Source organism: Hypanus sabinus (genome assembly GCF_030144855.1).
Source record: "Hypanus sabinus isolate sHypSab1 chromosome X1 unlocalized genomic scaffold, sHypSab1.hap1 SUPER_X1_unloc_21, whole genome shotgun sequence".
NCBI classification, from domain to species: Eukaryota; Metazoa; Chordata; class Chondrichthyes; order Myliobatiformes; family Dasyatidae; genus Hypanus; species Hypanus sabinus.
In genome coordinates this window covers 1-22,552 of record NW_026778970.1, presented here as the reverse complement: position 1 = coordinate 22,552, position 22,552 = coordinate 1, and the positions used below count along the sequence as shown (strand labels likewise).

The window sequence follows — 22,552 nt, the reverse complement described above, 5'->3', positions numbered from 1 at the left end:
CTGCACCCTCTCTAATCCAGGCAGCATCCTGGTGAATCTCCTCTGCACCCTCTCTAATCCAGGCAGTGTCCTGGTGAATCTCTGCACCCTCTCTAAAGCTTCCACGTCCTCCCCACAATGAGGCAACCGGAACTGAACACAACTCTCCGAGTGTGGTCTACCCAGATTTTTACAGAACGGCAACCTTACCTCAAGGCTCTTGAACTCAGTCCCCTGACTGAGGTAGGCCAACAGACCACACTCCTTCTTAACTGTGGACGTGGGCCAGCAGATCCCTCCGACCCTCCACACTGCTCAGAATCCCACCATTAACCCCAGACTCCGCCTTCAAGTTAGGCTTTCCAAAGTAAATCAGTTCACCCTTTCCCGGGTTAAACTCCGTCTGCTCCTTCTCAGCCCGGCTCCGCGTCCCGTCAATGTCCCGTTGTAACCTGTGGCTTGTGAAATACCCTCCCCGCTCCCCCACAACACCACCAGCCTTCGTGTCATCCAGAAAGTTCCTGACATGCCTTTCCACTTCCTCATCCAAGTCACGCATGAAAATCACAAAGAGCCAGCTGACAAGCATCACAATGCCTGGTCACGGCGAGTGAAAAGATGGCTCTGCCCTGTCCGGAGCCTCGCACAACACCCCTGTCGCTACCGGCCGGCATGTCTGCTCAGCTCTGCAGGCTGCAGCTTTCCTGCCGCTGGGCGCGGGCTGACGTCCTCGTCGTGTGACCACGTCTCCACCTTCGAGAAGGGCCGCGTAAGCAGCCGAGAGTTGGAGGGTGCAAAGGGAAAAGAAAGGAGGAGATTCCTGGCCGTGTGGAGGAGCGGAGGGATTTCGGGCCCTCGGAGTTGCCACCCAAGTTGAGAGGGAGGTTAACAAGTTACTTAGTGTGTTGGCCTTCACCAGTTGAGGGACTGAGATCGGCGAGGAAATGTGGCAGGTCTGGAAAACCCTGGTTTGGCTGTGTTCCGTTCTGGCTGCTTTGTTTGTCGGAAAGATGCGGAATCTGTAGAGGGAGAGAGAGGGAGCGAGAGAGGGTGAAGAGGAGAGCTGCCCGGATCAGAGAGGGTGTCCCATGAGGATTGGCTGAGTGTCCCAGGGCTTTTCTCTTTGGAGTGAACGGGGACGATAGAGGTGTATCAGAGGGGGACAGCCCGAACATTTGTCCCAGGGTGGGAGAGCAAATGGTTGGAGCGAAGAACAGGGAGGATGTCAGAGGGCGGCTTTTTTATACAGCGAGTGCACAGTAACACCCTGCTAGGGGGTGGTGGGAGAGGCAGATGGGGCATTTAGGAGACTCTTAACACAGAAATTACAACTGCAGATGCTGTGGATCAAAGAATACATCCACGACACTGGAAGAACTCGGTAGGTCAGGCAGCATCCGCGAGAAAAGAGTAGCCAACGTTTCGGGCTGGGCCGAGAGCCATAGAAAACTGGGGCCATAGTCCTCCAAACGCCTTCGCTCCCCCCATCCACGTACCTCTCCAAACTTCTCTTAAACTTTGAAATCGAGCCCGCACACACCACGTGCGCTGGCAGCTCGTTCCACACTCTCACCACCCTCTGAGCGGAGTTTTCCCCTCGCGTTCCCCTTAAACTCCTCACCTTTCACCCTCAAACTATGACCCCTGGTTGTGGTCCCGCCCAACCTGCGTGGAAAAAGCCTGCTTGCATTTACCCTGTCTATACCCCTCGTAACTCTGTGCACCTCCATCAAACGTTTCCGCATTCCAAACGATTAAAGTCCAAACCTATTCGATCTTTCCTTATCACTCAGGCCACCGAGGGCTCTGTAGTTTTGTTTCGGTCTTGACTCAGGGGTTAAGGGTGGGGAGAGTGGAGCCAGTGGCGGCCCCCATACCCTCTGACATCCACCCCCATCCCCCTGACAAGGTGCTCTCCCCCTCTCGGCCCTACCTCCCTACCTCTGCATTCGAAGACAACCCTGATACGGCACAGGGTTATGGGTTATGGGCACCCATTCCCACTTCGGTTCTGGTCGCCTCACTACAGGAAGGATGTGGAAGCATTGGAAAGGGTACAGAGGAGAATTACCAGGATGCTGCTTGGTTTAGAGAGTATGGATTATGATCAGAGATTAAGGGAGGTAGGGCTTTACTCTCTGGAGAGGAGGAGACATGGTAGAGGTGTACAAGATATTAAGAGGAATAGACAGAGTGGACAGCCAGCACCTCTTCCCCAGGGCCCCACTGCTCAGTACAAGAGGACACGGCTTTAAGGTAAGGGGAGGGAAGTTCAAGGGGGATATTAGAGGAGGGTATTTTTACTCAGAGAGTGGCTGGTGCGTGGAATGCACTGCCTGAGTCAGTGGTGGAGGCAGATACACTAGTGAAATTTGAGAGACTACCAGACAGGTATATGCAGAAATTTAAGGTAGCGGGTTAAATGGGAGGCAGGGTTTAAGGGACGGCACAACATTGTGGGCCGAAGGGCCTGCTCTGTACTATTCTATGCTATGAGAGGGGGAGGGGTGTCCACAGGCATTTGGTGGAATTGCTGGCAGAGGATGGCTCCTCCGTCACGGCTCTGGCAGGAATTATTGGGGAAATCTGGGATTTCCTGGATCACGGTGGGTGTCGAGGAGGCTCGGGGGGGGGGGGGAGCGGGGGTAGTGGAGGGGTTCCGGCTGCATCAGCACCGGGTCAAACCCACCCCCCCCCCCCATTCATGCCCCCTCTCGGTCTCATCCCCTGTCCCCGGATGCCCGTCTCGGTTACAGCCTCTGGTCAGTCCCTGACCGCCCCCTGCCCCCTGCCCCCTGCCCCCTGCCCCCCCCCCCCCGCTGCCTCAGCCTCCCCTCCCAGCTCAGCCCTCCCCGCCCCGTCCATCCCGCACTCTGACCCTGGCTTCCGGCTGGAAGGGGCGGGGTCGGCGACCGGAAGGGGCGGAGTCGGCGTAGGGAGGGGGCGGGGGCAGATCGAGTGAATGGGTGGGCGGGGCCGTCTCGACCCTGGGGGCGGGTCGGTGGGCGGAGGGGGCGGGGCCTGGGCCGGGAGGCGGGGAGCGCGCGCGCCGCACCGGAAGTTCCGCGTCGGACCGGAAGCGCCGGGATGCGGGCCGCGGCCTGGGTCTCGGTTTACACGGCGGCGGCGGCGGCGGCGTTGTTGGGCCTGTCCGGGGTCGGCTGCTCGCAGGGGGACCGCGAGCCCTACTACCGGCAATGCGTGCGGCTGTGCGAGCGCCGGAACTGCACCGGCGCCGCGCTGAGGGCCTTCCACAGGGCGCAGCCCATCCACATGCAGCTGACGGGTGAGGACACACACCCCCTGACCCTTCACCCCCACCCCAGGGATCCTGCAGCCCCTGACCCTTCACCCCCACCCCAGGGATCCTGCAGCCCCTGACCCTTCACCCCCACCCCAGGGATCCTGCAGCCCCTGACCCTTCACCCCCACCCCAGGGATCCTGCAGCCCCTGACCCTTCACCCCCACCCCAGGGATCCTGCAGCCCCTGACCCTTCACCCCCACCCCAGGGATCCTGCAGCCCCTGACCCTTCACCCCCACCCCAGGGATCCTGCAGCCCCTGACCCTTCACCCCCACCCCAGGGATCCTGCAGATCCTGACCCTTCACCCCCACCCCAGGGATCCTGCAGCCCCTGACCCTTCACCCCCACCCCAGGGATCCTGCAGCCCCTGACCCTTCACCCCCACCCCAGGGATCCTGCAGCCCCTGACCCTTCACCCCCACCCCAGGGATCCTGCAGACCCTGACCCTTCACCCCCACCCCAGGGATCCTGCAGCCCCTGACCCTTCACCCCCACCCCAGGGATCCTGCAGCCCCTGACCCTTCACCCCCACCCCAGGGATCCTGCAGACCCTGACCCTTCGCCCCCACCCCAGGGATCCTGCAGATCCTGACCCTTCACCCCCACCCCAGGGATCCTGCAGCCCCTGACCCTTCACCCCCACCCCAGGGATCCTGCAGCCCCTGACCCTTCACCCCCACCCCAGGGATCCTGCAGCCCCTGACCCTTCACCCCCACCCCAGGGATCCTGCAGCCCCTGACCCTTCACCCCCACCCCAGGGATCCTGCAGCCCCTGACCACCCCCACCCCAGGGATCCTGCAGCCCCTGACCCTCCACCCCCACCCCAGGGATCCTGCAGATCCTGACCCTTCACCCCCACCCCAGGGATCCTGCAGCCCCTGACCCTTCACCCCCACCCCAGGGATCCTGCAGCCCCTGACCACCCCCACCCCAGGGATCCTGCAGCCCCTGACCCTCCACCCCCACCCCAGGGATCCTGCAGATCCTGACCCTTCACCCCCACCCCAGGGATCCTGCAGCCCCTGACCCTTCACCCCCACCCCAGGGATCCTGCAGCCCCTGACCCTTCACCCCCACCCCAGGGATCCTGCAGACCCTGACCCTTCGCCCCCACCCCAGGGATCCTGCAGCCCCTGACCCTTCACCCCCACCCCAGGGATCCTGCAGCCCCTGACCCTTCACCCCCACCCCAGGGATCCTGCAGCCCCTGACCCTTCACCCCCACCCCAGGGATCCTGCAGCCCCTGACCCTTCGCCCCCACCCCAGGGATCCTGCAGCCCCTGACCCTTCACCCCCACCCCAGGGATCCTGCAGCCCCTGACCCTTCACCCCCACCCCAGGGATCCTGCAGCCCCTGACCCTTCACCCCCACCCCAGGGATCCTGCAGCCCCTGACCCTTCACACCCACCCCAGGGATCCTGCAGACCCTGACCCTTCACCCCCACCCCAGGGATCCTGCAGCCCCTGACCCTTCACCCCCACCCCAGGGATCCTGCAGATCCTGACCCTTCACCCCCACCCCAGGGATCCTGCAGCCCCTGACCCTTCACCCCCACCCCAGGGATCCTGCAGCCCCTGACCCTTCACCCCCACCCCAGGGATCCTGCAGCCCCTGACCCTTCACCCCCACCCCAGGGATCCTGCAGCCCCTGACCCTTCACCCCCACCCCAGGGATCCTGCAGCCCCTGACCCTTCACCCCCACCCCAGGGATCCTGCACCCCCTGACCCTTCACCCCCACCCCAGGGATCCTGCAGCCCCTGACCCTTCACCCCCACCCCAGGGATCCTGCACCCCCTGACCCTTCACCCCCACCCCAGGGATCCTGCAGCCCCTGACCCTTCACCCCCACCCCAGGGATCCTGCAGCCCCTGACCCTTCACCCCCACCCCAGGGATCCTGCACCCCCTGACCCTTCACCCCCACCCCAGGGATCCTGCAGCCCCTGACCCTTCACCCCCACCCCAGGGATCCTGCAGCCCCTGACCCTTCACCCCCACCCCAGGGATCCTGCAGCCCCTGACCCTTCACCCCCACCCCAGGGATCCTGCAGCCCCTGACCCTTCGCCCCCACCCCAGGGATCCTGCAGCCCCTGACCCTTCACCCCCACCCCAGGGATCCTGCAGCCCCTGACCCTTCGCACCCACCCCAGGGATCCTGCAGACCCTGACCCTTCACCCCCACCCCAGGGATCCTGCAGCCCCTGACCCTTCACCCCCACCCCAGGGATCCTGCAGATCCTGACCCTTCACCCCCACCCCAGGGATCCTGCAGCCCCTGACCCTTCACCCCCACCCCAGGGATCCTGCAGCCCCTGACCCTTCACCCCCACCCCAGGGATCCTGCAGCCCCTGACCCTTCACCCCCACCCCAGGGATCCTGCAGCCCCTGACCCTTCACCCCCACCCCAGGGATCCTGCAGCCCCTGACCCTTCACCCCCACCCCAGGGATCCTGCAGCCCCTGACCCTTCACCCCCACCCCAGGGATCCTGCAGCCCCTGACCCTTCACCCCCACCCCAGGGATCCTGCACCCCCTGACCCTTCACCCCCACCCCAGGGATCCTGCAGCCCCTGACCCTTCACCCCCACCCCAGGGATCCTGCAGCCCCTGACCCTTCACCCCCACCCCAGGGATCCTGCAGCCCCTGACCCTTCACCCCCACCCCAGGGATCCTGCAGCCCCTGACCCTTCACCCCCACCCCAGGGATCCTGCAGCCCCTGACCCTTCACCCCCACCCCAGGGATCCTGCAGCCCCTGACCCTTCACCCCCACCCCAGGGATCCTGCAGCCCCTGACCACCCCCACCCCAGGGATCCTGCAGCCCCTGACCCTTCACCCCCACCCCAGGGATCCTGCAGCCCCTGACCCTTCGCCCCCACCCCAGGGATCCTACAGCCCCTGACCCTTCGCCCCCACCCCAGGGATCCTGCAGCCCCTGACCCTTCGCCCCCACCCCAGGGATCCTGCAGCCCCTGACCCTTCGCCCCCACCCCAGGGATCCTGCAGACCCTGACCCTTCGCCCCCACCCCAGGGATCCTGCAGACCCTGACCCTCCACCCCCACTCCAGGGATCCTGCAGCCCCTGACCCTTCACCCCCACCCCAGGGATCCTGCAGACCCTGACCCTTCACCCCCACCCCAGGGATCCTGCAGCCCCTGACCCTTCACCCCCACCCCGGGATCCTGCAGACCCTGACCCTTCACCCCCACCCCAGGGATCCTGCAGCCCCTGACCCTTCACCCCCACCCCAGGGATCCTGCAGCCCCTGACCCTTCACCCCACCCCAGGGATCCTGCAGCCCTTGACCCTTCACACCCACCCCAGGGATCCTGCAGACCCTGACCCTTCACCCCCACCCCAGGGATCCTGCAGACCCTGGCCCTTCACACCCACCCCAGGGTTCCTACAGCAACACAGACCCGTTCTGACGGTCACAGGCACGACACCTGGGTCACTGGTACTGTAAACATTGTGTTAACCACTACACTACCGTGTGATGGGAATTGAACCTGGGTCACTGGTACTGTGAACATTGTGTTAACCACTACACTACCGTGTGATGGGAATTGAACCTGGGTCACTGGTACTGTGAACATTGTGTTAACCACTACACTACCGTGTGATGGGAATTGAACCTGGGTCACTGGTACTGTAAACATTGTGTTAACCACTACACTACCGTGTGATGGGAATTGAACCTGGGTCACTGGCACTGTAAACATTGTGCTAACCACTACACTACCGTGTGATGGGAATCGAACCCGGGTCACTGGCACTGTAAACATTGTGCTAACCACTACACTACCGTGTGATGGGAATTGAACCCGGGTCACTGGTACTGTAAACCATTGTGCTAACCGCTACACTACCGTGTGATGGGAATCGAACCCAGGTCACTGGTACTGTAAACGTTGTGCTAACCGCTACACTACCGTGTGATGGGAATCGAACCCAGGTCACTGGTACTGTAAACGTTGTGCTAACCACTACACTACCGTGTGATGGGAATCGAACCCAGGTCACTGGTACTGTAAACCATTGTGCTAACCACTACACTACCGTGTGATGGGAATTGAACCCGGGTCACTGGCACTGTAAACATTGTGCTAACCACTACACTACCGTGTGATGGGAATTGCGCCCAGGTCACTGGTATTGTAAAACGTTGTGCTAACCACTACACTACCGTGTGATGGGAATCGAACCCGGGTCACTGGTACTGTAAAATGTTGTGCTAACCACTACACTACTGTGTGATGGGAATCGAACCCGGGTCACTGGTACTGTAAAACGTTGTGTTAACCACTACACTACCGTGTGATGGGAATTGAACCCGGGTCACTGGTACTGTAAAGCGTTGTGCTAACCACTACACTACCGTGTGATGGGAATCAAACCGGGTCACTGGTACTGTAAAATGTTGTGCTAACCACTACACTACTGTGTGATGGGAATCGAACCCGGGTCACTGGTACTGTAAAACGTTGTGTTAACCACTACACTACCGTGTGATGGGAATTGAACCCGGGTCACTGGTACTGTAAACATTGTGCTAACCACTACACTACCGTGTGATGGGAATTGAACCTGGGTCACTGGTACTGTAAACATTGTGCTAACCACTACACTACCGTGTGATGGGAATTGAACCCGGGTCACTGGTACTGTAAAGCGTTGTGCTAACCACTACACTACCATGTGATGGGAATTGAACCCGGGTCACAGGTACTGTAAACATTGTGCTAACCACTACACTACCATGTGATGGGAATTGAACCCGGGTCACTGGTATTGTAAAGCGTTGTGCTAACTTCTACACTACCGTGAGATGGGAATTGAACCCGGGTCACTGGTACTGTAAAGCGTTGTGCTAACCACTACACTACCGTGTGATGGGAACCGAACCCGGGTCACTGGTACTGTAAACGTTGTGCTAACCACTACACTACCGTGTGATGGGAATTGAACCCGGGTCACTGGTACTGTAAACATTGTGCTAACCACTACACTACCGTGAGATGGGAATTGAACCCGGGTCACTGGTACTGTAAAGCGTTGTGCTAACCACTACACTACCGTGTGATGGGAATTGAACCCGGGTCACTGGTACTGTAAAGCGTTGTGCTAACCACTACACTACCGTGTGATGGGAATCGAACCCGGGTCACTGGTACTGTAAAGCGTTGTGCTAACCACTACACTACCGTGTGATGGGAATTGAACCCGGGTCACTGGTACTGTAAACATTGTGCTAACCACTACACTACCGTGTGATGGGAATTGAACCCGGGTCACTGGTATTGTAAAGCGTTGTGCTAACCACTACACTACCGTGTGATGTGAATTGAACCCGGGTCACAGGTACTGTAAACATTGTGCTAACCACTACACTACCGTGTGATGGGAATTGAACCCGGGTCACTGGTACTGTAAAGCGTTGTGCTAACCACTACACTACCGTGTGATGGTAATTGAACCCGGGTCACAGGTACTGTAAACATTGTGCTAACCACTACACTACCGTGTGATGGGAATTGAACCCGGGTCACTGGTACTGTAAAGCGTTGTGCTAACCACTACACTACCGTGTGATGGGAATTGAACCCGGGTCACTGGTACTGTAAAGCGTTGTGCTAACCACTACACTACCGTGTGATGGGAATTGAACCCGGGTCACTGGTACTGTAAAGCGTTGTGCTAACCACTACACTACCGTGTGATGGGAATCGAACCCGGTTTGCTGGTACTGTGAACATTGTGCTAACCAATGCACTGCCGTGGTAATTATGATAGCAGGAAAGCATAACAAAAAAAAAACTTTAATAGTCTCGCCGAAGTCCCTGAGCGTCACAGCCCGTAGATGGGATGTTGGCCTGCAGCCCCGATCCTGCAGGACAAGTCCACAGCAGTTCCTTATCTCACTCGGCTGCAGACAACTCAGTCCGGTTCACTTGCTGCTGAGCAAAAGCAACAAATTTCACGCCACGAGCCAGTGTGGTCACTCTCGGTTCGGATTCTGTGAACTTCCAGTCGGTGTTTGAGAGAGAGAGAGAGTTTGTGGGTGGATATCGGCAGGGAGACGGCTGCTCTGAATTAACCGTGGTCTTGAGACTAATTCTGGTGTCTGTTTCTGCCGGCAGGCTGGACCTGTATCGACGACTGCCAGTATGACTGCATGTGGGACACGGTTGGTGTGTACATCCAGGAAGGACTCAGGGTGCCTCAATTTCATGGCAAGGTGATTAAGCCTTCAGCCTTTCCTACAGGGAAGGGCCCAACCCGTTTAGTCCCTGTTGACAAGTGTTCAAAGGGCATTTATTATCAAAGTGTGTCTGTTCTTTTTACCGCCTTCACATTCAGAGAGCCGCAAAGACAGAGACCAAGCAAACTCTCCGTTTCCAGAGAGAAAACGAATCGTGCAGACAGTAAGAGAGGAGCCGAACGGCTCTCAGATGGGAATTGAGGCCTCGTTGTAGCGACCCGGCCCTCGCCTCTGGTCCCGACTCCCACCCTTTCCAATCCGCCTGGCCCCGGTGTTCCTCTTCGGAACGCCAGCTCGCCCCTCGCTCTCGGACCGGCGGCCATGTCGCGTCGAGAGGCTCTAACCCTTCCCTCCCAAGTCTCCCTCTGTTTTCCTATCATCCGCTTGCTTCTCTAAGAGTCTGAAATGCCCAGAATGTATCTACCACCATCCCTGGCAGGGCGTTCCACACACCCACCACTCTCTGTGTTGGCGGGCTGGAGAGGTGCTGGCCTGCAGGTCACTAAGCACCTGCCTAGCCCCCCCCCCGATCAGGGTCACGGGAAACCATGGGAGCATCTGGTGCACGTTGCAAGTCCTGGTGATAGAAATACTGTCGACTGGCAGACTCTCCCTGGAGAGTCAGCTCAGATACAGTTCTCCGTGCGGGACGAGCGATGAGCAACGTGGAAAGCTGTATCGGGGGTTGGAGGGGGTAGGACTATACTGAGATGGAGTCCCTACGATCAGGAAGGAGGTACAGGAGCCTCAGGTCCCACACCACCAGGTTCAGGAACAGTTATTACCCCTCAACTATCAGGAAGGAGGTACAGGAGCCTCAGGTCCCACACCACCAGGTTCAGGAACAGTTATTACCCCTCAACCATCAGGAAGGAGGTACAGGAGCCTCAGGTCCCACTCCACCAGGTTCACGAACAGTTATTACCCCTCAACCATCAGGAAGGAGGTACAGGAGCCTCAGGTCCCACTCCACCAGGTTCAGGAACAGTTATTACCCCTCAACCATCAGGAAGGAGGTACAGGAGCCTCAGGGCCCACACCACCAGGTTCAGGAACAGTTATTACCCCTCAACCACCAGGAAGGAGGTACAGGAGCCTCAGGTCCCACACCACCAGTTTCAGAAACGGTTATTACCCCTCAACCATCAGGAAGGAGGTACAGGAGCCTCAGGTCCCACACCACCGGGTTCAGAAACGGTTATTACCCCTCAACCATCAGGAAGGAGGTACAAGAGCCTCAGGTCCCACACCACCGGGTTCAGAAACGGTTATTACCCCTCAACCATCATGCCCTCTCCCCATTGCTCCCACGACCTATGGACTCACTTTCAAGGACACTTCACCTGATGCTCTCGATAATTATTGCTTAGTTAATTATTATTTCATCTTTTTTTCTTCTGTATTTGAAGATTTTGTTGTCTTTTGCACACGGGTTGTTTGTCCTGTTGGGTGCAGTCTCAATGACTCTGGTGTGTTTCCTGGATTTACTCTGAATGCCCACAAGAGAATGAATCTTTGGGTTGTATATACGTACTCTGATCATGCTTACTGCGCTTTACCCCGCTGGTGTCTAGGGCAGCACTGAAGGTCGTCCATCTCTGGCGGTGCTCCGGGCTTCCTTCATCGTGTCAGTAGCTTCCTCTGGGTTTTCACTCCTGTTCACCCGGGTGCAGACTCGGGACACCATCACACTCAGATGCAGAAGGATTCTCCGTTGCTGTTTCCTTAACGGTTTTGTTTAACCGGTCGGGGTTGTTGGCCCTGAGCTGACCCCCGAACCTGGAGGACTGGCGAACTGACCTCTGACCTCTGCGGCGTGGATGACCTGACCGACGGCCAGAGCCAACGCGGCTCCGAGCCCGACAGCGAGGTTGTGGCGGTCCTGCAGGACTTCGATAACGACTTTGAACTTTGAGAATGGAGTGGTTTGTGTCAGAAGGGTGAGGGAGGGATGTTGGGGGCGAATGTCTCCCCGCTGATTTTCTCCTTTTGTTTTCTCCCGTAGTGGCCTTTCTACCGGTTCCTGTTCTTCCAGGAGCCCGCCTCGGCCTTCGCCTCCATCCTGAACGGGCTGGCCAACCTGCTGATGTTGGCCAAGTACCGGGCCGCGGTGCCGAGCGAGTGCCCCATGTACAACACCTGCGTCTGCTTCGCCACGGTAAGCAGATCACTGACACTCGGCGCGTATCCCTCGCAAGTCCGTCCCGTCTCCCGCTGTCTGTCGGGGCAGGGGTATGTGGAGTGGTGCCCAGGGGCCAGACCCGTCTCCGTAAACCAGGATCCAAGTCAGACCAAACCCCACCCAAAACGCTGGAGGGTCTCAGCGAGCCGGGCAGCATCTGGGGAGGGGAACAAAGAGTCGATGTTTCGGGCCGAGATCTGCGGCGGGACTGGAAGGGAAGGGGGATAAAGTCAGAATAAGAAGGTGGGGGGAGGGGGAGGACAAGCTGACAGGTGAGACCAGGTGAGGGGGAAGGTGGGTGGGTGGGGGAGGGGGAGAACAAGCTGACAGGTGAGACCAGGTGAGGGGGAAGGTGGGTCGGGGAGGGGAGGGGAAGGAGGACAATGTGACAGGTGAGACCAGGTGAGGGGGAAGGTGGGGGAGTGGGAGAGGGGGAGGAGGACAAGGTGACGGGTGAGACCAGGTGAGGGGGTGTGGAGGGGAGAGTCAGTGGGTGATTGGGGGTGTGGAGGGGTGTGTCAGTGGGTGATTGGGGGTGTGGAGGGGTGGGTCAGTGGGTGATTGGGGGTGTGGAGGGGTGGGTCAGTGGGTGACTGGGTGTGTGGAGGGGTGGGTCAGTGGGTGATTGGGGGTGTGGAGGGGTGGGTCAGTGGGTGATTGGGGGCGTGGAGGGGTGGGTCAGTGGGTGATTAGGGGTGTGGAGGGGTGGGTCAGTGGGTGATTGAGGTGTGTGGAGGGGTGGGTCAGTGGGTGATCGGGGGTGTGGATGGGTGGGTCAGTGGGTGATTAGTGGTGTGGGAGGGGTGGGTCAGTGGGTGATCGGGGGTGTGGAGGGGTAGATCAGTGGGTGATTGGGGGTGTGGAGGGGTGGGTCATTGGGTGACTGGGAATGTGGAGGGGTGGGTCAGTGGGTGATTGGGGGTGTGGAGGGGTGGGTCAGTGGGTGATTGAGATGTGTGGAGGGGTGGGTAAGTGGGTGATTGGGGGTGTGGAGGGGTGGGTCAGTGGCTGATTGAGGGTGTGGAGGGGGGTCAGTGATTGGGGGTGTGGAGGGGTGGGTCAGTGGTGATTGGGGGTATGGAGGGGTTGCTCAGTGAGAGATTGGGGGTGTGGAGGGGTGGGTCAGTGGGTGATTGGGGGTGTGGAGGGGTGGGTCAGTGGGTGATTGGGAGTGTGGAGGGGTGGGTCAGTGGGTGACTGGGTGTGTGGGGGGGTGGGTCAGTGGGTGATTGGGGGTGTGGAGGGGTGGGTCAGTGGGTGATTGGGGGTGTGAAGGGGTGGGTCAGTGGGTGATCGGGGGTGTGGATGGGTGGGTCAGTGGGTGATTAGTGGTGTGGGAGGGGTGGGTCAGTGGGTGATCGGGGGTGTGGAGGGGTAGATCAGTGGGTGATTGGGGGTGTGGAGGGGTGGGTCAGTGGGTGACTGGGAATGTGGAGGGGTGGGTCAGTGGGTGATTGGGGGTGTGGAGGGGTGGGTCAGTGGGTGATTGGGGGTGTGGAGGGGTGGGTCAGTGGGTGATTGAGGTGTGTGGAGGGGTGGGTCAGTGGGTGATTGGGGGTGTGGAGGGGTGGGTCAGTGGCTGATTGAGGGTGTGGAGGGGCTCAGTGATTGGGGGTGTGGAGGGATGGGTCAGTGGTGATTGGGGGTATGGAGGGGTTGCTCAGTGAGAGATTGGGGGTGTGGAGGGGTGGGTCAGTGGGTGATTGGGGGTGTGGAGGGGTGGGTCAGTGGGTGATTGGGAGTGTGGAGGGGTGGGTCAGTGGGTGACTGGGTGTGTGGAGGGGTGGGTCAGTGGGTGATTGGGGGTGTGGAGGGGTGGGTCAGTGGGTGATTGGGGGTGTGGAGGGGTGGGTCAGTGGGTGATTGAGGTGTGTGGAGGGGTGGGTCAGTGGGTGATTGGGGGTGTGGAGGGGTGGGTCAGTGGGTGATTGGGAGTGTGGAGGGGTGGGTCAGTGGGTGACTGGGTGTGTGGGGGGGTGGGTCAGTGGGTGATTGGGGGTGTGGAGGGGTGGGTCAGTGGGTGATTGGGGGTGTGAAGGGGTGGGTCAGTGGGTGATCGGGGGTGTGGATGGGTGGGTCAGTGGGTGATTAGTGGTGTGGGAGGGGTGGGTCAGTGGGTGATCGGGGGTGTGGAGGGGTAGATCAGTGGGTGATTGGGGGTGTGGAGGGGTGGGTCAGTGGGTGATTGGGGGTGTGGAGGGGTGGGTCATTGGGTGACTGGGAATGTGGAGGGGTGGGTCAGTGGGTGATTGGGGGTGTGGTGGGGTGGGTCAGTGGGTGATTGAGGTGTGTGGAGGGGTGGGTCAGTGGGTGATTGGGGGTGTGGAGGGGTGGGTCAGTGGTTGATTGGGGGTGTGGAGGGGTGGGTCAGTGGGTGACTGGGAATGTGGAGGGGGTGGGTCAGTGGGTGATTGGGTGTGTGGAGGGGTGGGTAAGTGGGTGATTGGGGGGTGTGGAGGGGTGGGTCAGTGGCTGATTGAGGGTGTGGAGGGGGTCAGTGATTGGGGGTGTGGAGGGGTGGGTCAGTGGTGATTGGGGGTATGGAGGGGTTGCTCAGTGAGAGATTGGGGGTGTGGAGGGGTGGGTCAGTGGGTGATTGGGGGTGTGGAGGGGTGGGTCAGTGGGTGATTGGGAGTGTGGAGGGGTGGGTCAGTGGGTGACTGGGTGTGTGGGGGGTGGGTCAGTGGGTGATTGGGGGTGTGGAGGGGTGGGTCAGTGGGTGATTGGGGGTGTGAAGGGGTGGGTCAGTGGGTGATCGGGGGTGTGGATGGGTGGGTCAGTGGGTGATTAGTGGTGTGGGAGGGGTGGGTCAGTGGGTGATCGGGGGTGTGGAGGGGTAGATCAGTGGGTGATTGGGGGTGTGGAGGGGTGGGTCAGTGGGTGACTGGGAATGTGGAGGGGTGGGTCAGTGGGTGATTGGGGGTGTGGAGGGGTGGGTCAGTGGGTGATTGGGGGTGTGGAGGGGTGGGTCAGTGGGTGATTGAGGTGTGTGGAGGGGTGGGTCAGTGGGTGATTGGGGGTGTGGAGGGGTGGGTCAGTGGCTGATTGAGGGTGTGGAGGGGGGTCAGTGATTGGGGGTGTGGAGGGGTGGGTCAGTGGTGATTGGGGGTATGGAGGGGTTGCTCAGTGAGAGATTGGGGGTGTGGAGGGGTGGGTCAGTGGGTGATTGGGGGTGTGGAGGGGTGGGTCAGTGGGTGATTGGGAGTGTGGAGGGGTGGGTCAGTGGGTGACTGGGTGTGTGGAGGGGGTGGGTCAGTGGGTGATTGGGGGTGTGGAGGGGTGGGTCAGTGGGTGATTGGGGGTGTGGAGGGGTGGGTCAGTGGGTGATTGAGGTGTGTGGAGGGGTGGGTCAGTGGGTGATTGGGGGTGTGGAGGGGTGGGTCAGTGGGTGATTGGTGGTGTGGAGGGATGGGTCAGTGGGTGATTGGGGGTGTGGAGGGGTGGGTCAGTGGCTGATTGAGGTGTGTGGAGGGGGGTCAGTGATTGGGGGTGTGGATGGGTGGGTCAGTGGGTGATTAGGGGTGTGGGAGGTGTGGGTCAGTGGGTGATCGGGGGTGTGGAGGGGTAGATCAGTGGGTGATTGGGGGTGTGGAGGGGTGGGTCAGTGGGTGACTGGGAATGTGGAGGGGTGGGTCAGTGGGTGATTGGGGGTGTGGAGGGGTGGGTCAGTGGGTGATTGGGGGTGTGGAGGGGTGGGTCAGTGGCTGATTGAGGGTGTGGAGGGGGGTCAGTGATTGGGGGTGTGGAGGGGTGGGTCAGTGGTGATTGGGGGTATGGAGGGGTTGCTCAGTGAGAGATTGGGGGTGTGGAGGGTGGGTCAGTGGGTGATTGGGGGTGTGGAGGGGTGGGTCAGTGGGTGATTTGGGGTGTGGAGGGGTGGGTCAGTGGGTGACTGGGTGTCTGGAGGGGTGGGTCAGTGGGTGATTGGGGGTGTGGAGGGGTGGGTCAGTGGGTGATTGGGGGTGTGGAGGGGTGGGTCAGTGTGTGATTGAGGTGTGTGGAGGGGTGGGTCAGTGGGTGATCGGGGGTGTGGAGGGGTAGATCAGTGGGTGATTGGGGGTGTGGAGGGGTGGGTCAGTGGGTGACTGGGAATGTGGAGGGGTGGGTCAGTGGGTGATTGGGGGTGTGGAGGGGTGGGTCAGTGGGTGATTGGGGGTGTGGAGGGGTGGGTCAGTGGCTGATTGAGGGTGTGGAGGGGGGTCAGTGATTGGGGGTGTGGAGGGGTGGGTCAGTGGTGATTGGGGGTATGGAGGGGTTGCTCAGTGAGAGATTGGGGGTGTGGAGGGTGGGTCAGTGGGTGATTGGGGGTGTGGAGGGGTGGGTCAGTGGGTGATTTGGGGTGTGGAGGGGTGGGTCAGTGGGTGACTGGGTGTCTGGAGGGGTGGGTCAGTGGGTGATTGGGGGTGTGGAGGGGTGGGTCAGTGGGTGATTGAGGGTGTGGAGGGGCTCAGTGATTGGGGGTGTGGAGGGATGGGTCAGTGGTGATTGGGGGTATGGAGGGGTTGCTCAGTGAGAGATTGGGGGTGTGGAGGGGTGGGTCAGTGGGTGATTGGGGGTGTGGAGGGGTGGGTCAGTGGGTGATTGGGAGTGTGGAGGGGTGGGTCAGTGGGTGACTGGGTGTGTGGAGGGGTGGGTCAGTGGGTGATTGGGGGTGTGGAGGGGTGGGTCAGTGGGTGATTGGGGGTGTGGAGGGGTGGGTCAGTGGGTGATTGAGGTGTGTGGAGGGGTGGGTCAGTGGGTGATTGGGGGTGTGGAGGGGTGGGTCAGTGGGTGATTGGGAGTGTGGAGGGGTGGGTCAGTGGGTGACTGGGTGTGTGGGGGGGTGGGTCAGTGGGTGATTGGGGGTGTGGAGGGGTGGGTCAGTGGGTGATTGGGGGTGTGAAGGGGTGGGTCAGTGGGTGATCGGGGGTGTGGATGGGTGGGTCAGTGGGTGATTAGTGGTGTGGGAGGGGTGGGTCAGTGGGTGATCGGGGGTGTGGAGGGGTAGATCAGTGGGTGATTGGGGGTGTGGAGGGGTGGGTCAGTGGGTGATTGGGGGTGTGGAGGGGTGGGTCATTGGGTGACTGGGAATGTGGAGGGGTGGGTCAGTGGGTGATTGGGGGTGTGGTGGGGTGGGTCAGTGGGTGATTGAGGTGTGTGGAGGGGTGGGTCAGTGGGTGATTGGGGGTGTGGAGGGGTGGGTCAGTGGTTGATTGGGGGTGTGGAGGGGTGGGTCAGTGGGTGACTGGGAATGTGGAGGGGTGGGTCAGTGGGTGATTGGGTGTGTGGAGGGGTGGGTAAGTGGGTGATTGGGGGTGTGGAGGGGTGGGTCAGTGGCTGATTGAGGGTGTGGAGGGGGGTCAGTGATTGGGGGTGTGGAGGGGTGGGTCAGTGGTGATTGGGGGTATGGAGGGGTTGCTCAGTGAGAGATTGGGGGTGTGGAGGGGTGGGTCAGTGGGTGATTGGGGGTGTGGAGGGGTGGGTCAGTGGGTGATTGGGAGTGTGGAGGGGTGGGTCAGTGGGTGACTGGGTGTGTGGGGGGGTGGGTCAGTGGGTGATTGGGGGTGTGGAGGGGTGGGTCAGTGGTGATTGGGGGTATGGAGGGGTTGCTCAGTGAGAGATTGGGGGTGTGGAGGGTGGGTCAGTGGGTGATTGGGGGTGTGGAGGGGTGGGTCAGTGGGTGATTTGGGGTGTGGAGGGGTGGGTCAGTGGGTGACTGGGTGTCTGGAGGGGTGGGTCAGTGGGTGATTGGGGGTGTGGAGGGGTGGGTCAGTGGCTGATTGAGGGTGTGGAGGGGCTCAGTGATTGGGGGTGTGGAGGGATGGGTCAGTGGTGATTGGGGGTATGGAGGGGTTGCTCAGTGAGAGATTGGGGGTGTGGAGGGGTGGGTCAGTGGGTGATTGGGGGTGTGGAGGGGTGGGTCAGTGGGTGATTGGGAGTGTGGAGGGGTGGGTCAGTGGGTGACTGGGTGTGTGGAGGGGTGGGTCAGTGGGTGATTGGGGGTGTGGAGGGGTGGGTCAGTGGGTGATTGGGGGTGTGGAGGGGTGGGTCAGTGGGTGATTGAGGTGTGTGGAGGGGTGGGTCAGTGGGTGATTGGGGGTGTGGAGGGGTGGGTCAGTGGGTGATTGGGAGTGTGGAGGGGTGGGTCAGTGGGTGACTGGGTGTGTGGGGGGGTGGGTCAGTGGGTGATTGGGGGTGTGGAGGGGTGGGTCAGTGGGTGATTGGGGGTGTGAAGGGGTGGGTCAGTGGGTGATCGGGGGTGTGGATGGGTGGGTCAGTGGGTGATTAGTGGTGTGGGAGGGGTGGGTCAGTGGGTGATCGGGGGTGTGGAGGGGTAGATCAGTGGGTGATTGGGGGTGTGGAGGGGTGGGTCAGTGGGTGATTGGGGGTGTGGAGGGGTGGGTCATTGGGTGACTGGGAATGTGGAGGGGTGGGTCAGTGGGTGATTGGGGGTGTGGTGGGGTGGGTCAGTGGGTGATTGAGGTGTGTGGAGGGGTGGGTCAGTGGGTGATTGGGGGTGTGGAGGGGTGGGTCAGTGGTTGATTGGGGGTGTGGAGGGGTGGGTCAGTGGGTGACTGGGAATGTGGAGGGGTGGGTCAGTGGGTGATTGGGTGTGTGGAGGGGTGGGTAAGTGGGTGATTGGGGGTGTGGAGGGGTGGGTCAGTGGCTGATTGAGGGTGTGGAGGGGGGTCAGTGATTGGGGGTGTGGAGGGGTGGGTCAGTGGTGATTGGGGGTATGGAGGGGTTGCTCAGTGAGAGATTGGGGGTGTGGAGGGGTGGGTCAGTGGGTGATTGGGGGTGTGGAGGGGTGGGTCAGTGGGTGATTGGGAGTGTGGAGGGGTGGGTCAGTGGGTGACTGGGTGTGTGGGGGGGTGGGTCAGTGGGTGATTGGGGGTGTGGAGGGGTGGGTCAGTGGGTGATTGGGGGTGTGAAGGGGTGGGTCAGTGGGTGATCGGGGGTGTGGATGGGTGGGTCAGTGGGTGATTAGTGGTGTGGGAGGGGTGGGTCAGTGGGTGATCGGGGGTGTGGAGGGGTAGATCAGTGGGTGATTGGGGGTGTGGAGGGGTGGGTCAGTGGGTGACTGGGAATGTGGAGGGGTGGGTCAGTGGGTGATTGGGGGTGTGGAGGGGTGGGTCAGTGGGTGATTGGGGGTGTGGAGGGGTGGGTCAGTGGGTGATTGAGGTGTGTGGAGGGGTGGGTCAGTGGGTGATTGGGGGTGTGGAGGGGTGGGTCAGTGGCTGATTGAGGGTGTGGAGGGGGGTCAGTGATTGGGGGTGTGGAGGGGTGGGTCAGTGGTGATTGGGGGTATGGAGGGGTTGCTCAGTGAGAGATTGGGGGTGTGGAGGGGTGGGTCAGTGGGTGATTGGGGGTGTGGAGGGGTGGGTCAGTGGGTGATTGGGAGTGTGGAGGGGTGGGTCAGTGGGTGACTGGGTGTGTGGAGGGGTGGGTCAGTGGGTGATTGGGGGTGTGGAGGGGTGGGTCAGTGGGTGATTGGGGGTGTGGAGGGGTGGGTCAGTGGGTGATTGAGGTGTGTGGAGGGGTGGGTCAGTGGGTGATTGGGGGTGTGGAGGGGTGGGTCAGTGGGTGATTGGTGGTGTGGAGGGATGGGTCAGTGGGTGATTGGGGGTGTGGAGGGGTGGGTCAGTGGCTGATTGAGGTGTGTGGAGGGGGGTCAGTGATTGGGGGTGTGGATGGGTGGGTCAGTGGGTGATTAGGGGTGTGGGAGGTGTGGGTCAGTGGGTGATCGGGGGTGTGGAGGGGTAGATCAGTGGGTGATTGGGGGTGTGGAGGGGTGGGTCAGTGGGTGACTGGGAATGTGGAGGGGTGGGTCAGTGGGTGATTGGGGGTGTGGAGGGGTGGGTCAGTGGGTGATTGGGGGTGTGGAGGGGTGGGTCAGTGGCTGATTGAGGGTGTGGAGGGGGGTCAGTGATTGGGGGTGTGGAGGGGTGGGTCAGTGGTGATTGGGGGTATGGAGGGGTTGCTCAGTGAGAGATTGGGGGTGTGGAGGGTGGGTCAGTGGGTGATTGGGGGTGTGGAGGGGTGGGTCAGTGGGTGATTTGGGGTGTGGAGGGGTGGGTCAGTGGGTGACTGGGTGTCTGGAGGGGTGGGTCAGTGGGTGATCGGGGGTGTGGAGGGGTAGATCAGTGGGTGATTGGGGGTGTGGAGGGGTGGGTCAGTGGTGATTGGGGGTATGGAGGGGTTGCTCAGTGAGAGATTGGGGGTGTGGAGGGTGGGTCAGTGGGTGATTGGGGGTGTGGAGGGGTGGGTCAGTGGGTGATTGGGGGTGTGGAGGGGTGGGTCAGTGTGTGATTGAGGTGTGTGGAGGGGTGGGTCAGTGGGTGATCGGGGGTGTGGAGGGGTAGATCAGTGGGTGATTGGGGGTGTGGAGGGGTGGGTCAGTGGGTGACTGGGAATGTGGAGGGGTGGGTCAGTGGGTGATTGGGGGTGTGGAGGGGTGGGTCAGTGGGTGATTGGGGGTGTGGAGGGGTGGGTCAGTGGCTGATTGAGGGTGTGGAGGGGGGTCAGTGATTGGGGGTGTGGAGGGGTGGGTCAGTGGTGATTGGGGGTATGGAGGGGTTGCTCAGTGAGAGATTGGGGGTGTGGAGGGTGGGTCAGTGGGTGATTGGGGGTGTGGAGGGGTGGGTCAGTGGGTGATTTGGGGTGTGGAGGGGTGGGTCAGTGGGTGACTGGGTGTCTGGAGGGGTGGGTCAGTGGGTGATTGGGGGTGTGGAGGGGTGGGTCAGTGGGTGATTGGGGGTGTGGAGGGGTGGGTCAGTGGGTGATTGAGGTGTGTGGAGGGGTGGGTCAGTGGGTGATTGGGGGTGTGGAGGGGTGGGTCAGTGGGTGATTGGTGGTGTGGAGGGATGGGTCAGTGGGTGATTGGGGGTGTGGAGGGGTGGGTCAGTGGCTGATTGAGGGTGTGGGGGGTGTCAGTGATTGAGGGTGTGGAGGGGTGGTTCAGTGGGTGACTGGGGGTGTGGAGGGGTGGGTCAGTGGGTGATTTGGGGTGTGTGGAGGGGGTGGGTCAGTGGGTGATTGGGGGTGTGGAGGGGCTTCAATTCCCCTGGATGTTGTGCTTCTTAAACAATCAGTTCCCTCTGTTTGAAGCATTGTGAGAGACAGAAACATTGGGACAGTAGGCAGTGTGGAAAAAGGCCCCTGTACTGTGTCGATCCTCTCTTTCTCTCTCTCTCCCCTTTCCCTCCCCCACTCCTCTCCCCCTCCCCTTTTTGATGGTGGATGAGGGTTTGTCATCCCTCGAGTCAGGGCACTCGGAGGACTGCAACGTCAGAACCACAAGCTGCTGGTCTCCCACTCTCGTTGCTTGAGCTTTCTTCCCTCCCTAGTCTGAGAGGCCCGAGTGGAAACATAGAAACCCTCCAGCCCACAAAGCTGTGCCGAACCTTAAAACTACCTCGGCCTACCCTTAGCCCTCTATTTTCCCTAAGCTCCATGCAGCCATCCAGGAGTCTCTGCTGTTGCCGGCAGCCCATTCCACGCACTCACCCCTCTCTGAGTAAAAAACTTACCCCTGACATCCCCTCTGTACCCTCTCCCCAGCACCTTAAACTGTGTCCTCTCGTGGCAGCTGTTTCAGCCCTGGGAAAAAGCCCTCTGACTATCCACACGATCAATGCCTCTCATCATCTTGTACACCTCTATCAGGTCACATCTCATCCTCCGTCGCTCCAAGGAGAAAAGGCCGAGTTCACTCAACCTATTCTCATAAGACATGCTCCCCCAATCCAGGCAACATCCTTGTAAATCTCCTCTGCACCCTTTCTATGGTTTCCACATCCTTCCTGTAGTGAGGAGACCAGAACTGAGCACGGGACTCCACGTGTCGGAATGGACTGTAGATGAAGGTGTGGTTGGAGCCTGTGGTGGTGGAGGGGGGTTTTGTTACTTTTGCAAGTGGGGGTGAGGGTTGATGTTTGTGTGTGGCAAGAGGGCGGGAGCTTTGGTGTTACACTGATGTTTCGCTCATTCCTTGGGCTTCTTTCCGTTTTGCGGGTGTCTGTGAGGAGTAAGAGGTTCAGGTTGCGGACTGTCGGCGTTCCTGGATTTTACACCGACCCACTTGACCTAACTGGGTCCCGGCTGACGAATACTCCCAAGTGACAAGCCGTCTCTCTCTCTCTCTCTCTCTCTCTCTCTCTCTCTCTCTCTCTCTCTCTCTCTCTCTCTCTCCTCTCTCTCTCTCTCTCTCCTCTCTCTCTCTCTCTCTCTCACTCACAGGTCACCCTGAACGCCTGGGTTTGGTCCACCGTCTTCCACACCCGCGACACAGCACTGACCGAGGTGAGGAAGGACATTCTTGCTATTGAGGGAGTGCAGCGTAGGTTCACAAGGTTAATTCCCGGAATGGCGGACTGTCATATGTTGAAAGATTGGAGCGACTGGGCTTGTATACACTGGAATTTAGAAGGATGAGTGGGGATCTGATTGAAACGTATAAGATTGTTTAGGATTGGACACGCTGGAGGCAGGAAGCATGTTCCCGCTGATGGGTGAGTCCAGAACTAGAGGCCACAGTTTAAGAATAAGGGGTAGGCCATTTAGAACAGAGATGCGGAAAAACTTTTTCACCCAGAGAGTGGTGGATAAGTGGAATGCTCTCTGCCCAGAAGGCAGTGGAGGCCAAGTCTCTGGATGCATTCAAGAGAGAGTTAGATAGAGCTCTTATAGATAGTGGGGTCAAGGGATACGGGGAGAGGGCAGGAAACGGGGTACTGATGGTGGATGATCAGCCATGATCACAGTGAATGGCGGTGCTGGCTAGAAGGCCGAATGGCCAACTCCTGCACCTACTGTCTATTGTCTATTGAGTC

At 60.2% G+C, this 22,552-nt stretch overlaps 1 protein-coding gene across 1 annotated transcript; it reads left to right on the top strand.

Moving 5' to 3' along the window:
* Positions 1–3,030: 3,030 nt before the first annotated feature.
* Positions 3,031–22,022, top strand: LOC132385638 (post-GPI attachment to proteins factor 3-like; the record flags this gene model as incomplete). The annotated part of the gene is made up of 4 exons (XM_059957823.1): positions 3,031–3,265; positions 9,438–9,535; positions 11,565–11,717; positions 21,960–22,022. Coding segments are annotated over exons 1-4 (513 nt in total), but the record flags the coding sequence as incomplete, so codon positions are not given.
* Between the last annotated feature and the right edge of the window lie 530 nt (positions 22,023–22,552).